At 46.6% G+C, this 13,216-nt stretch overlaps 1 protein-coding gene across 2 annotated transcripts; it reads right to left on the bottom strand.

The window, feature by feature from the left end:
* Window positions 1–192: 192 nt before the first annotated feature.
* Window positions 193–13,008, bottom strand: PHB1 (prohibitin 1). 2 transcript variants are annotated; one of them, XM_035137119.3, is made up of 7 exons: window positions 12,902–13,008; window positions 11,837–11,966; window positions 8,464–8,625; window positions 6,985–7,127; window positions 4,953–5,069; window positions 2,152–2,247; window positions 193–1,223 (listed from the first exon to the last, which is right to left on the bottom strand). In XM_035137119.3, the coding sequence occupies exons 2-7, from the start codon at window positions 11,922–11,924 to the stop codon at window positions 1,011–1,013; spliced, it is 819 nt and encodes a 272-aa protein (XP_034993010.1). In that variant the 5' UTR covers window positions 11,925–11,966; window positions 12,902–13,008; the 3' UTR covers window positions 193–1,010. The 2 variants fall into 2 exon arrangements, with proteins under 2 accessions (XP_034993010.1, XP_034993009.1); XM_035137118.3 differs by having other exon boundaries at window positions 12,973–13,008.
* Between the last annotated feature and the right edge of the window lie 208 nt (window positions 13,009–13,216).

Here is a 13,216-nt window from a genome sequence, read left to right as displayed (position 1 = left end):
TGCCACCATCTCCAATCACTGACCATCCTCGCTGAGGGTTAATGGGAGTTGTAGTCCCAATCTGCCAACCACACACAACATTTTTTCGCTAGATTTTCCTCCCCACCTCTGATGGAAAATGCAAATTGTGAAAAGCAAACACAATCATAAATTTTAGGAACACTGTCAACATACTAAATGCAAACCACACAGTTAAGAATGGGCATTTTATTTGTTCATTTATTGAAGGTTGTGGTTAGTACAATTTCTTATTTTTTAGTTTCACTGTTAAAGTGAACATCTTTTAATTAAAGGAGCCTCAGTAACACTCATGAATGCAGCCTATCAGTGGAATAAGTATCCCTCTTAAAGCTGGGCCTTGAGACATGTGGAATAGATGCAAGGTCAGCCATTTTCTGCACATGGTCAGGTACAGGCCACAGAGAAGAGAGAGAGCTGTCCCCAGGAATTGTAATTCCACATATGGGAACATTATAATCTCAGATCTATACAGAACTGAAACTATATCATTCGTTTTAGATCTGCGCTGTTGCAGTCTGAAGCATTACTGCAGAACCAGACATTCGGAAGAAGACAACCAGGAAGAGGAGCTGATATGCTACCTGTATGATGCTAGATCTGGCAGGAAAGAAGGTGGGGCAAAAAAAAAACCAAACCCTTCTCTTTTCCATAAACAGCAGCAAACCAAAGTTGGCCTAGTTCCGATTACACAGACCGCAGCGGAAAACAAGCTGCTATGGCAAGGTCTTACCAAAACAAAAGGCTTTCCCAGTGGACAAAAACAAACACTCTCCACTCCTTTACAGCTTTTATTCCAAGCACTGATCTGCTAAAAATTATATTCTAGAGTGGGATTTTGATCTAATTAATGTGATCAAAATCTAATTTGATTTCATGCTGTTATCTGTCAACCCCCAAATGGGGAAATCTCAGTGATTATATACTCTCATCTGTTAAGTTTCAAGGGAATAGTAGAAAAAAAAACATGGGGATGGGGAGAGTCAGGACACTCATTGTGGTAGCTGGAGCAACACGGACTGTCCTGAGGGCAGGTAGGTGATGTTGCGGGAGCGCGAGAGCTGGTAAGCGATGTCTTCGGCCGCCTCAAGTTTGCGCAGCTCAATGAGGCCGTCGCCCACTGAAGACAGTGATGTGGCGATGAGCTCAGCTGCCTTTGAATCCCCCTCAGCTGAGATTATAGCGGCTTTCTTTTGCTGCTCTGCCTGTGAAGAGGACCGGGTTGGGGCGGGGAGAGGGAGAGAAGATACAGACAGTGAACTTTGGTCAAAGGACAGTGCTGATAAACAGGTCATGTGCCCCTAATAATAATGAACTCGGGCGACGCATGCCGACAGAATGGTAACCAAAAACAGGCACCCGAGGAAACGAGAGTAGCAGCAGTTATCTGCAGACTTGCATGCACAGATACACTCAATGATGGCTCAGAAGCGTCAAGCGAGTCACCATCTTTCACAGCCCAGCCTATTTTACGGGACAGCCAACAAGATAAATGAAAAGGGCCAGTTTAGGTGGCTTCAAAAAACGAGTTAAGACAAATTCATGGAGTCTTCCAAGGCTTCAATCCAAGCCCAATTGAGTTCGGTAGGACTTCGTTTTGAGTAAACATGCTTAGGATCGCGCTGTTACAGTGGCTATGGGTCACGCCAGGTACAAGCAGCCTCCAGATTTCAAGAGGCAGTTCCTCTCGCTGAGGAGCAAAAACAGGATATGGCTGTTGCTTTCTTTTGCTTGTAGGTTTCCCAGAGAACATCTGGCTGGTACTGCAGAAAACAGGATGCTGGACAAAGTATGCCTCTGGTCTGATCCTAGCGGATTCTGATGTCTCTTATGCATGGGTGGGGAACCTGCAGCCCTCCAGATCCTTTTTCACTCCCAACTCTCATCAGCTCCAGACAATGGCCAGGCTTGATGACATTTGTAGTCCAACAACATCTGGAGGGCCACAGATTCCCCCAAAGTTGCTCTAAAGCATTTGCAACACAGGAAACAGTGCATTGGAAGGGATGGATTCTGTTGAACATGAAGCAAGTGGAACACTGAATGAGGCAAAAAAACCCCCCACCTCAGTTGTTGCATTGGCAAGAAACAATGACAGAAGTTGAGGCCAGCTGGCAAGCTCAATGTCCTCACCTTTTCCACGATGAATCTGGCTCGCTCTGCTTCTTGCTGTGCGACTTGCTTCATTTCTACTGCCTCCGTGAACTCCTTTCCGAATGTCAGATGTGTCTAAGAGGGAAGAATAAACGCATGTGCTCAAAAAACATTTCTTTACTGTCTTACTTCCAAACAAATTCCCTGGGCAAGAGCTGTACAAGAGGACAGAGGCTTAATTGAAAACAACAACACAAAGTAATTACAAAGACGACCAAGGGATTATACAAACTAAAAATGCCTAGGTAAATAAAAATATGACTTAACCTGGTGCTGAAAAGATTGTAAAGTAGGCACCAAATTTGGAGAAACGTGATCAGTTCCAAAAGGAGGTAAGGTGTACAGCTTGTATGCAGGTTCCATTTAAGCATCACTGGCTTAACGTATGTACTGCATTGGCTGCTGTTTTTTTTTTATAAAAAAAATTGATTAGGTTAGCAACATCTACAGACTTGGTACTTTACAAACAGGTTTGACAGGTCTCTGCTGCCCCAAAAGACTTACAGTCTAGAAAAGAAAAAAAAAACACACAGAGGCAAACAACATAAGGAAAACAACAGAGGAAGGTGGGGTGATGAAGGGGGCGGGAAAGTAAATTAGGGGAAGAATATGTGATTATTTCAGTTATATATGCACTTTCAGTTAGCTATATTAGGGTACTGGGATTAAGAGGCTGTTCCAAAGTAGGAATGGTCACTCTAGGTGTTGCTGGACCCATCAACTTCATCAGCCCGACCCTAATGGAAAGCCAGCCTTATCAATGACTGCGATGCAATTCAATCAATAACATTTTTTTCTATTGGATGCTGTGTGTATTTCTCCCTGTTCTATTTGCTATTCGATGTTGCACGTTGTTTAAGCAATCTTGTTAAATTTATAGTACTGAAATACAGGGGGGTGGGGGGGTTGTATGTTGTGTATATATATATATATATATATATATATATATATATATATATATATATATATATATATATATATGCTTTGCTATTGCAGCATTTGTTAGAAATGCACGCCTGTTTCTTTGATGTAAGTGGTTTTGAGCATTATATTTTAGTGGGAAAGTGGCATACAAATAAAACAGTTCTTCAGTACTGTATATTATTCACAACTTTTCCCTCTTCTCCTTTTCTTGGAATCGTAGGACTACTGTATCCCTGTTGTTGGTGGCTGGCTGAGTTATTGCATTCTTATGGGCAAACAGCACTGCAAAGCCAGAGAAATAGAGTATACCAGAGCTTTCCAAACTTTTCATGTTGGTGGCACACTTTTTAGACATGCATCATTTCGTGACACAGTAATTCAGTTTTACTAGCAAACAGGAGGTTAAACTAACCCCTTTCCAGCCCCGGGAGGAGAATGGGGAGTGTTTGCGTGAAACACCTACACACTGCAGCTGACACACTAACGTGTTGCGACACAGTTTGGAAAGCTCTGTTCTAGAATCTCGACTTCTAAGAACTACCGGTGAAATGTTGCCCTTCCTCCACATTGTTGGAAAGAGAGATCTGGCTCTCAATTGTCAAGGTTCCTAAGCATTTGGTGATAACAGCTTTGGAGTTTTGACAGAGATGCCACCGAGGGACTTGAGAATTTTGCGATGCTTTTGTTGGAACCTCGAGAGCCTCCCAAACCTCTCACTGCATCCAGCAGAGGGAGCCCCCAAGCTTGCTCACTTCTCCCAATTGTACTTTGGGCATCCCTTTGATAGGGAACCCGTGGCCTGTCAGATAGTTAGACTCCTACTCCCATCAGCCCCTAGCAGCACTGCAAATGGTTGGGTATGATGGGAACTGCAGTCCAACAACATCTGAAGGCCCATAGGCCCACTTTAAGGATCAAAACACAACTTCAGCCTGAATTATGCAAACCAGCTGCAGTAGCTGACCAAATTTGCAATCGGGACCTTACTATTGGTTTGCAGTATTGGAAGGGCTAACCATGGCCTCAAGGTTTGCATGTCCGGCAGGTGAAAAACAAAATCACCAACCTATTTAACTTTGGAGAAAATAAGACACGAACCTAACAGCTTCTGAATAAACACATATTCTTTTCAGCACAAAGTATTCCCCCGATCCAAATCTTCTGCTTGCTCTACCCTGAACTTTTTTTCACTGCAGATTTTGTGGTGCAGAGAATGGAATTTGAAGAGTCCAGTCCCTAAAGTCAGAGATGGGAAGCCTGTGATACTCCAGAACAGGCATAGGCATGTGAGGAGACCCAGAGCTTACAGGGTTAATAGTTCTGTGGAAATGACCTCCTGTCACTGGGGTGTGTTCACAGGCGGGATGCTTCATTATGTGAACAGTTTCTTTTACTTTCATTTTTGGCCATGAACGGAGAGTCGTGAACGTCGCTCTTTCCTGGCTGATTTATTGTTTTGCTGCTGTACATTAAAGCTTCTTAGAATAGAAGAAGTTGTGTCTGAGAGATTTACTGCCGTGCTGATAACTCCTTACACACATGCGCTTTGCTGCTGCTGAAGCCGGGAAGAAGCAGAGAGGCGTCGCAGAGTTGCACAACTGGAAGCGTACTGGACGCCACTGCTGTTCCCGGAACTGTTCTTCCAACAGGGAAGATGGCCTGGGATGATGGGAGTTGTAGTCCCAAAACATCCGGAGGACCAAGTTTGCCAATGCCTGCTCCAAAATTTGCTGGATTACAACCAGTGACTACTAGCCATGCTGGCTGGGGATGATAAGGAGCTGGAGTTCAGCGCAGTTTAGAGGGCCACAACCCCCCTGTCCCTGCTGTAAACCAAACTAGAAGGTAGCTCTTACCAAGGAAACATCATCTAGGATGAGGCCAAAGGTTGCTGCTCTTTCCGTGAGGTCTTCGCTCACTTGCCTGGAAACGAGTTCTCTCTGCGTGATCAACTCACCAGCATCAAAGCGAGCCTAAAAAGGAGACATGCAACGATAAATGCAGAAGTAAACCAAAGAGCTTTCGTTAAAGCTGAGAGTCCTTGTTACAACATAAGCCTAAGGAGCCTGCAAGGGACACTGCTGGATGTGGATTGTCAGGTCAGCATCCTCTGATCCAGGCAAATGCATGAACACACCTTCCCCGCTCTTTCCCTCCATTACTCAGACATCCAATACCACTTTAGTTAAGGTAAAAAAAAAGGTACCGTGTTTCTCATATTATAAGACACGTCTTATATTTATTTTTTCCTCAAAAACACACACTATGGCTTATTTTCAGGGGATGTCTTATTTTTTTCCTCCTCCTCCTGCCGCGAACGGCATTGCTGCTGCGCCTATCACTATGTCTTATTTTCGGGGTATGGCTTATATTCCTTGAATGCTTAAAAATCCTGCTATGGCTTATTTTATGGGTATGTCTTAAAATATGAGAAACAGGGTAAAGGACCCCTGGACGGTTAAGTCCAGACTATGGTGTTGCAGCGCTCATCTTGCTTTCAGGCCGAGGGAGCCGGCGTTTGTCCACAGACAGCTTTCTGGGTCCTGTGGCCAGCAGGACTAAACAGCTTCTGACGCAATGCAACACTGTGACTGAAGCCAGAGTGCATGGAAACGCCTTCCCGCCACACTGGTACCTATTTATCTACTTGAACTGCCATGCTTTTGAACTGCTAGGTTGGCAGGAGCCGGGCCAGAGCAATGGGAGCTCACCCCGTCGCGCGAATTCAAACCACCGACCTTCTGATCGGCAAGCCCAAGAGGCTCAGTGCCACCTGCGTCCCTTTACCACTTTAGTTAGCACTGAGCTAGACATGACACTGCTATTGAATCATTAAAAAGAAAAGCAGTGAGAAGAGGCGATCTATATCAGGACTGCAGCAGTGGCACAGGGTAAAAGCCCTCCTGCCCACATCAGGTCTGGATCAGGCCAGCCACACCTGCCATTTATTATTTTAATTATTATTATTATTAGAATTTATATACCACCCTATACCCGGAGGTCTCAGGGCGCTTTAACCCTCTCATATCTAGCTTGGCCCTTGGTTAGTATTCAAAAGGATCAATCCTAATGGAAAACTATGTGACCCAAAGTGTGCTGCTGGTCTCTGTGTACCCCTTAAGATCTCTCTTTCCTTTGGCTTTGTACTACAACTGCTCCCCTTTTCCTTCCTTCAAAGGATGAGAAAAGAGGAACACAAGGCCCAATGACAGGGGAGGGGAAGCTGAAGCCCTCCAGCTGTTGTGGGACTCCAACTCCCATAAGCCCCTGCATGAAAAGAGGAATTCCCTGTTTTAATGTTTAATAGATTATTGTATTTTAGTGTTTTGTTGGAAGCTGCCCAGAGTGGCTGGGGAAGCCCAGCCAGATGGGCGGGGTATAAATAATAAATCTATATAAATAAAATGTAAATGTCCGTTTGTACATGACCAGAAAGCTCCGAAAGTTCTTGACCAATTGGTTTGAAATTTTGACACAATGTTGCATTCCAATATGGGAGTGTTTGTATATTCTTAGATTATATAGATGTCACACCTGTCACAGGTAAAAACATGTTTTGTGTAAAAATAGCGCCATCTGTTGGACATCAAAGCAACAGGCATAAAAATAGCGCCATCTGTTGGACGTCAAAGGAACAGACGCTATAGTACATTCTTTACTCCCAGGACGCCGCGGGGAATGCAGTGGCGTCGTTTCGATGCGAGCGCGCAGATGGTGCTGGGAGCGGGTGATGTCACGCGCCGGGGGAAACAGAGAGAGGGGTGTCATCATGTCATACCACTGTCCTGGGAAACGGGGGTCCTGACGGAGCCACAGCAAAGCGTGGCTGGGTACAGCTAGTTATTATTATAATTATTGTAATATCACCAGCTGTTCCTTGGCCCTTACCACCACAGATTTGAGGATCTCAGTTGTGATGGAAGGCAGCACTCGCTCATCGTAATCCTCGCCGATTGTGGTAAAAATCCGGGGAAGCTGCATTGTCACCGGCCTGAACAAGATCCTTAGTGTGATGTTCACGTTCTGTAGATCTACCGGGGGAGGGAGGCAGGGAGAGGGTCAGAGCAGGAACAAGTCTCAGCAAGTGCTAAAGGTCAAAAATGTTAAGTTGGATTGGCGGCGGCGGCACAAATTCCACCACTACTGCTTTAGGGGTTCGCAGGTGGGACCTGCAACAAAATGTTGCCGGCATCGAGTGCTGCTGTGCAGGATTCCGGACAGTCAACTTCACCCCCCACTCCCAGCTTTCAGTTCCTGGCCCCTCCCAAAAGCAACAGCTGGCCAGTGTCCAATATCCTGCTCAGAACACTCACTGCTCCACGAGCTCTTGGGAAGAGAGGATTCTAAAGGTTTTATGTACTTCTGCAAAACTTGGGGTTCCCCACCAACTTGCCAATGCCACCCCCACTTTGGATACATTAGCAGCAGCACTGAGATGTCTATGACTGTTGTCAGCATCCGTCCGTCTTGAGAGACAATGGAGTGCGCCTCCGGGGGGGGGGGTGAAGTCAAACCGCTGTGTCAGCAGCACCAAAGTGAGCTCCCTGGTGTACAAGCCAGGGCATGGCGTGGAGAGTTCCTGGGCTGCCCAGATGATGCGGTCCAAAGGAAAGCGGAACAATATGTGTGGCACCAGTTTGGCTGCAGGAGTTGCTGGAAGGAGCAGTACAAGGTACCATTCAACCGTCTTGGGGACTCCACTCCAAATTTGTGTAGGGTTAACTCCTTAGCCTTTTCTTCTCCTGAAGATGTCTCGCAAAGGCAGCGGAGGTTTAAGATCAGGGTTTTCCTTTTCCTAGATGGGCTGCCTACCGAGACTGACAAGCCCCATCTGCCCCTCAATTCCCTCTACAGCACGTGCAGAAAGTGCCCTCTCGGTTGTTGGATCCACTATTGGTTTTGTTTGCTCAATCTGCCGGAGTTTGTCTTCACATGCAGGGGAAGTCCCTAACTCCCCGAGGGTTTGAGACCCACTGACCACCCTCACCTGGTTCAGCTGGCCAGTCGAAGCCATTCCCTGGGGGTGGCTGCTATTGCATGTTGGCATCTTCTAGGAGTCCTGGGTGAGAGCTGGGTGCAAGGTGGGGACCAAAGGTGGACAAACCACCCCAGAAGGAGTATGACGTGTCCCCTACCAGAGGTATTACCCCTCCCCTAACACCCCACACACCCCTTGCTATGACTACGTGCAACATTATGGGAAATGACATATTCAAATGGATGTGCTTCTTTCTCAATTTTAAAGCAGCCTTTATAGCTGCTGCTAAACAAAAATGATGCATTTGGGGTCAGAAGCGGGTATGTAGTTAGGGCGGCTTCCAACTCCTTAGTACAGAGGGGAAAGAACTGCATCCACCCACTGCTCACCTTTGCTGCCAGTGATTACTGGAACGTTACGCGGGCGAGAGCGGCAGTCGAAGATGATCGGCTTCTGTACCCAGGGAATGAGAAAATGGGTCCCTTCTCCCACCACTATGTCCTGGACGCCTCGGAATCGGTCAAAGATGACAGCCCTGTGGCCTGCGTCAACTAGAAAAGAGAGAAACAGCCCAGCGACATCACACTCAAAACACAAAGAAGAAATATTGAATGATTATGTGACGATTGCTATGCCCAGATTCTAGGTAAACCCGGATTCATTTACACGTTCTTCTGGACGTTTTATTATTATTTTTTGGGGGGGAGCACATGACACAGGTGAGTGGGGCCAGAGGCAAAACTAGGAAGATCAAGAAATGCGAATTTTACATTTGCACCATCCACACTCCTGAAAAACCAGGAAAAAAACCATTAAGAAAAATCAGCTGAACAGCACATGTTCAAATCCCCCAAAACTTACTAATACCGTGTTTCTCCCATTTTAAGACGTGCCTATAAAATCAGCCAGGGCACGATTTTCTAGAGGCAAAAAAATATAAGACATACCCTGAAAATAAGCCACACCCATGAGCTGTGCGGGGCGAGACCGCCAAGCGCTCCAGCCAGCCAGCGGGACCAAGCACGACGGCCGCGGCAGGAGGAGGCGGCGGCGGCCTGCCGGGTCGGTGCCCAGCAGCGCTGCGCGGAGCGCCCCAAGCCTCCTGCCCTGTTGCTGCTGCTGGCTCCAGGAGGCTTGGGGAGCTCTGCGTGGCGCTGCTGCGCGCCGACCCGGCAGGCTGCCTCCAGGAGCCAGCATCAGCGAGTCCGAGGATCTCGCTGGCTTCCTCCGTCCCCTTGATTTCTGGGTTGAAGAGTTGGTTTGGAGAGGCGGACGGCAGAGTGAGTGAGTGTGTGTGTGTGTGTGTGTGAGAGAGAGAGAGAGAGAGAGAGAGAGAGAGAAAGAGGAGGAGGAGGAGAAAACAAGCCCTCCCTTGCTGGTCAGGGGGTGGGAGAAAGGTCCCAGATTTTCAAGGTTCCCCCTCCTCCCTCTGCGATTTTAATGGGTGTTTGGCTGCGGCGGCGGCATCCCCAGTCTGCCGATGTAAACAAGAGGGGAAGAGCGAGAGCTGTGGAATGCCATCCTGCAATGTTGAAATTGCCATTGTATTTTCCGCTCCCTGCTCTGTTGCCTCGCTCGCTTTCTCACCTCCGCAAACCTCCCCCGCCCCGTCCTTCTTTCTTCCTCCCCCTCCCCTTTTCAGCGATCCTCTTTTCCTCCCTGCCCCCCCACCTGCACTCCGATGTCTGATTAAACGAGAAGGAAGTTTGGGAGTGGAGGCTGCGAAGCTCTCCCTTTAAGAGGCAGCCTGCAATGACGAATTGTAGAAATTGCCTTTGCAGGCTGCCTCTTAAAGGGAGAGCTTCACTCCCATACTTCCTTCTCATTTAATCAGACACCGGAGCCCGGGTGAGCGAGGCAACAGAGCAGGGAGGGGACGTTTGTTCAAGCAGGGCGGGGAGGAAACCCACCCGATCACTTCTTGGAGTGGTTTAAAGCCACAGCGTCCCCTGGTAAAAGGCTGAGATTTCTTCAACAGCCCTGTTTACCTGCTACAGCCTTTCGCCTTCTTCCCCCAGTCTTCCCCCAGTGTATTTTAAGACACCCCTTGAAAATAAGCCATATGCGGTATTTTCTTGAGTAAAATAAATATAAGACGTGTCTTAAAATAGGAGAAACACGGTACATCCCCCCTACCCCCAATTTGTCCCACTCCCTTGGTGGACTGGCCTTTTTCCTCCACCTCACTGCTGCATTCTTGAAAGGACACTATATTAAAGAATACAAATGGGCCTGAAGAATGGAAGCCCTTTTCGGATTATTTGAAGAAAGTTTACAACATGAAGAATCCGGGAACAGATTTCGAGTTATGAGCAAAAGAAAGGATTAGAAACTATTGTGCTAGGAGGACTATGATAAAAAGAGCGTGGATAGGGTGCAGCAAAGGGGGTGATCAGGAAAACATAATGGAAAATAGATTGGGAAGTCAAAAACAGAAAAGAAATGTCTTTTTAAAGGTATTGGAATTTTATGTGTAAAATTTCAGAAATTTAATACACACACACACACACACTACAAATGGGCCAAACAGGTCCTGCAACATGTTGTTTTGTGGAGTGTTTGATTTAGAGTACCACCAGCTATGCCCCCTTCCAAGGTATGTCATTCCATTCACCAAGGACCAAGCCATCAACATTCTATGCGCATTGAGCATGCTCAGTCTTCCAATATATTTTTGTACTTCTGCAGGCCTTGGAGTTTCTCCAAGCCACCCTTGTGTGTGGAACGTGCCATTTTGGCAAGATAAAGGCTGGTGCTCAGAGAATGAATTTCCCATTAGTAAATAGGATTAAATAAGCACATTTCTCCTCTTCCCCACTACAAAATTACACAACAAAGTGAAGGCAACTGCACTGCACTAAGTTGAATGAACTCAATGGCTACCGAAGGGCAACTGATCCACAAGAAAGATAGGAAATTAGGCTTATTGTAGCCAAAGCATTTGAGACTGTCTCCTATCACACCAGTAGACCAGGGGTAGCCAATGTGGTGGTTCCTTTCTAGATATTTCTGGACTACAACACCATCAGCCCTGGCCATTCCCTCTGTTGGCTGGGGCTGACGGGAGCCAGAATCTAACAATAACTGGAGGGCGCCATTTTAGCTACCACGGCTGTAGACCATATTCAGGAGAAATACCGTATCTGTATATTCACTGCTGTGCTTTGTTTTTATTTTCCAACTGCAGCACCTATAGAGGTGAGGCTACAGACCCTCATATTTTCTCTAAAAATCACTGCTACAGGTGAAACTCAGAAAATTAGAATATTGTCAAAAAGTGCATTTATTTCAGCAAAGCAACTTTTTATTTTTTATTTTTCTTTTAATTTTTACAAATGCTTTCTTTTGGAAATTCCACAGTAATAAAACAAATAGTTACAATAATACAAAAATAAACATCGCTATTACATTTCATTAATTACATTCCATTTATAATTGACCTGCCTAACGACAAATTACAATTACAACAAATAAAGGCTTGACATATCTTGCTTTGCATGTCATGCATCTATCTCATATATTGGTTTCACCTTTTAAGTTGCATTACTAAAATAAAAGCACTTTTCAACGATATTCTAATTTTCTGAGTTTCACCTGTACATAGCCTGTGGGAAAGGATACGATTCTGTAGACTCCCATCTTATTCCACTGGAAAATCGTGAAAGGATGTGGTTTGTTTTGGGCTCTCCTGAAGAATTCCAGATAAACAAAAATAGTCAGTCATGCAACAGCTCAGTGCTATGGAAGAAAAGGCCTCCTCACCGTTATAAAGAGCAGAGTTGACGACCCCGCCGGCAACTGCCAGCCCCAGGCCGATTTTGCCGATTGTCTCAAAGATCTTGGTAGCCATTGGTGTCAGCTCAAATCCACCTCCTGTGTTGCTGGGTCACACCTACTCAAACATAAAGGAAAGATGCAGCAGCATTAGACATCTGTCAGCGAAACAGCTTCCCAAAAGATACCATTGCAGGGGGTTGGACTTGATGACCACAAGGGTACCTTCCATCTCCCCAATCCTATGATTCTAAGGCTCCCCCTACAACTTGCAGTGCACTCCAAGGCACCTGGCACACAGTTTAAACAGAAGCTTCCTGTGCTCCTTTTTCTACACCCGTCTCTCACCTCAACCTCTTATTTTCCCCTTCTCAGGGACCACTGCCTTTCCCAGCCTTGCATTACCCGCCTCCTTCTCCCCCCCCACCCCCCGCCCTCTCTCACCATCACTATATTCGACTGCTGCTTACTTTTTAATCTTACCAATCAAGAGAGCTCTGCTGCTATACAGCATGAGATCATTAATCTCAGGGTTGTGGGTTCGAGACCCACGTTGGGCAAAAGTTTCCTGCACTGCAGGGGTTGGACTGCATGATGCTCTACAATTCTGTGACAAATACTGCACATCCTTTCCCTGCTCAAAACTGCAAAAAGAATGCAGGGCAGGGGAATTGCCGCCTTCCACTTAACTTTAGGCAAAAGCATTCCTTTTCTCCCAGGCCTAATTAAACAACCTAGGGCCTTTTTAACTGTGTGTGTCTGGGGAGGGTGTGTGTGAATTATTTTTATTTTTTAAATTATGCTATACATTTTCGGGTTTTTATATTGTAAAACCTGTGATCTTCGGGGGAAGGGCGGTATAGAAATATAATAATAATAATAATAATAATAATAATAATAATAATAATAATAACATCCTCAGCCCCTTTCTCCCTTTCCTACTCTACCTCGTTACTGTCTGCCACTAATTAACCTCCACGCTCTCCCAGCTCCGTTTCCCTATCTTCCCCTCCCTTTCTCTTTCTTTTCTGCAGCCGCTTGCGAGCCAAGCACCGTTTGCAAACCCTCCCGGGCGCGAAGGGCGCAGCAGCCAAGGCCCTTCGGCTCCCTCGCTCGACTCTCACCTCGCAGCGCTGACCTCCGCGTGAATGCCCAGCCGAGCCACCTGGTCCTTGTCGCTCGAGGCATGACGCGAAACCCGCGCGACCGCGGAGCGTCCCGCAATTGGTTCCCGCCTAAAAGGGCCGCGACGCCTGACGGGATTGGTAGTTCCCTAGCCCACCCGCTGCGCCGTTCGCAGGGCGCTTAACTTAACGGCAGGGCCGTCCCTTGGAAGGCGTGAGAACTACAGCTCCCGAAGGGCACCGC

This window comes from Zootoca vivipara, chromosome 12, assembly GCF_965207765.1.
Source record: "Zootoca vivipara chromosome 12, rZooViv2.hap1.1, whole genome shotgun sequence".
Taxonomy (NCBI): domain Eukaryota; kingdom Metazoa; phylum Chordata; class Lepidosauria; order Squamata; family Lacertidae; genus Zootoca; species Zootoca vivipara.
The sequence above is the reverse complement of the archived record's forward strand: the minus strand, read 5'-3'. Positions and strand labels throughout refer to the sequence as shown.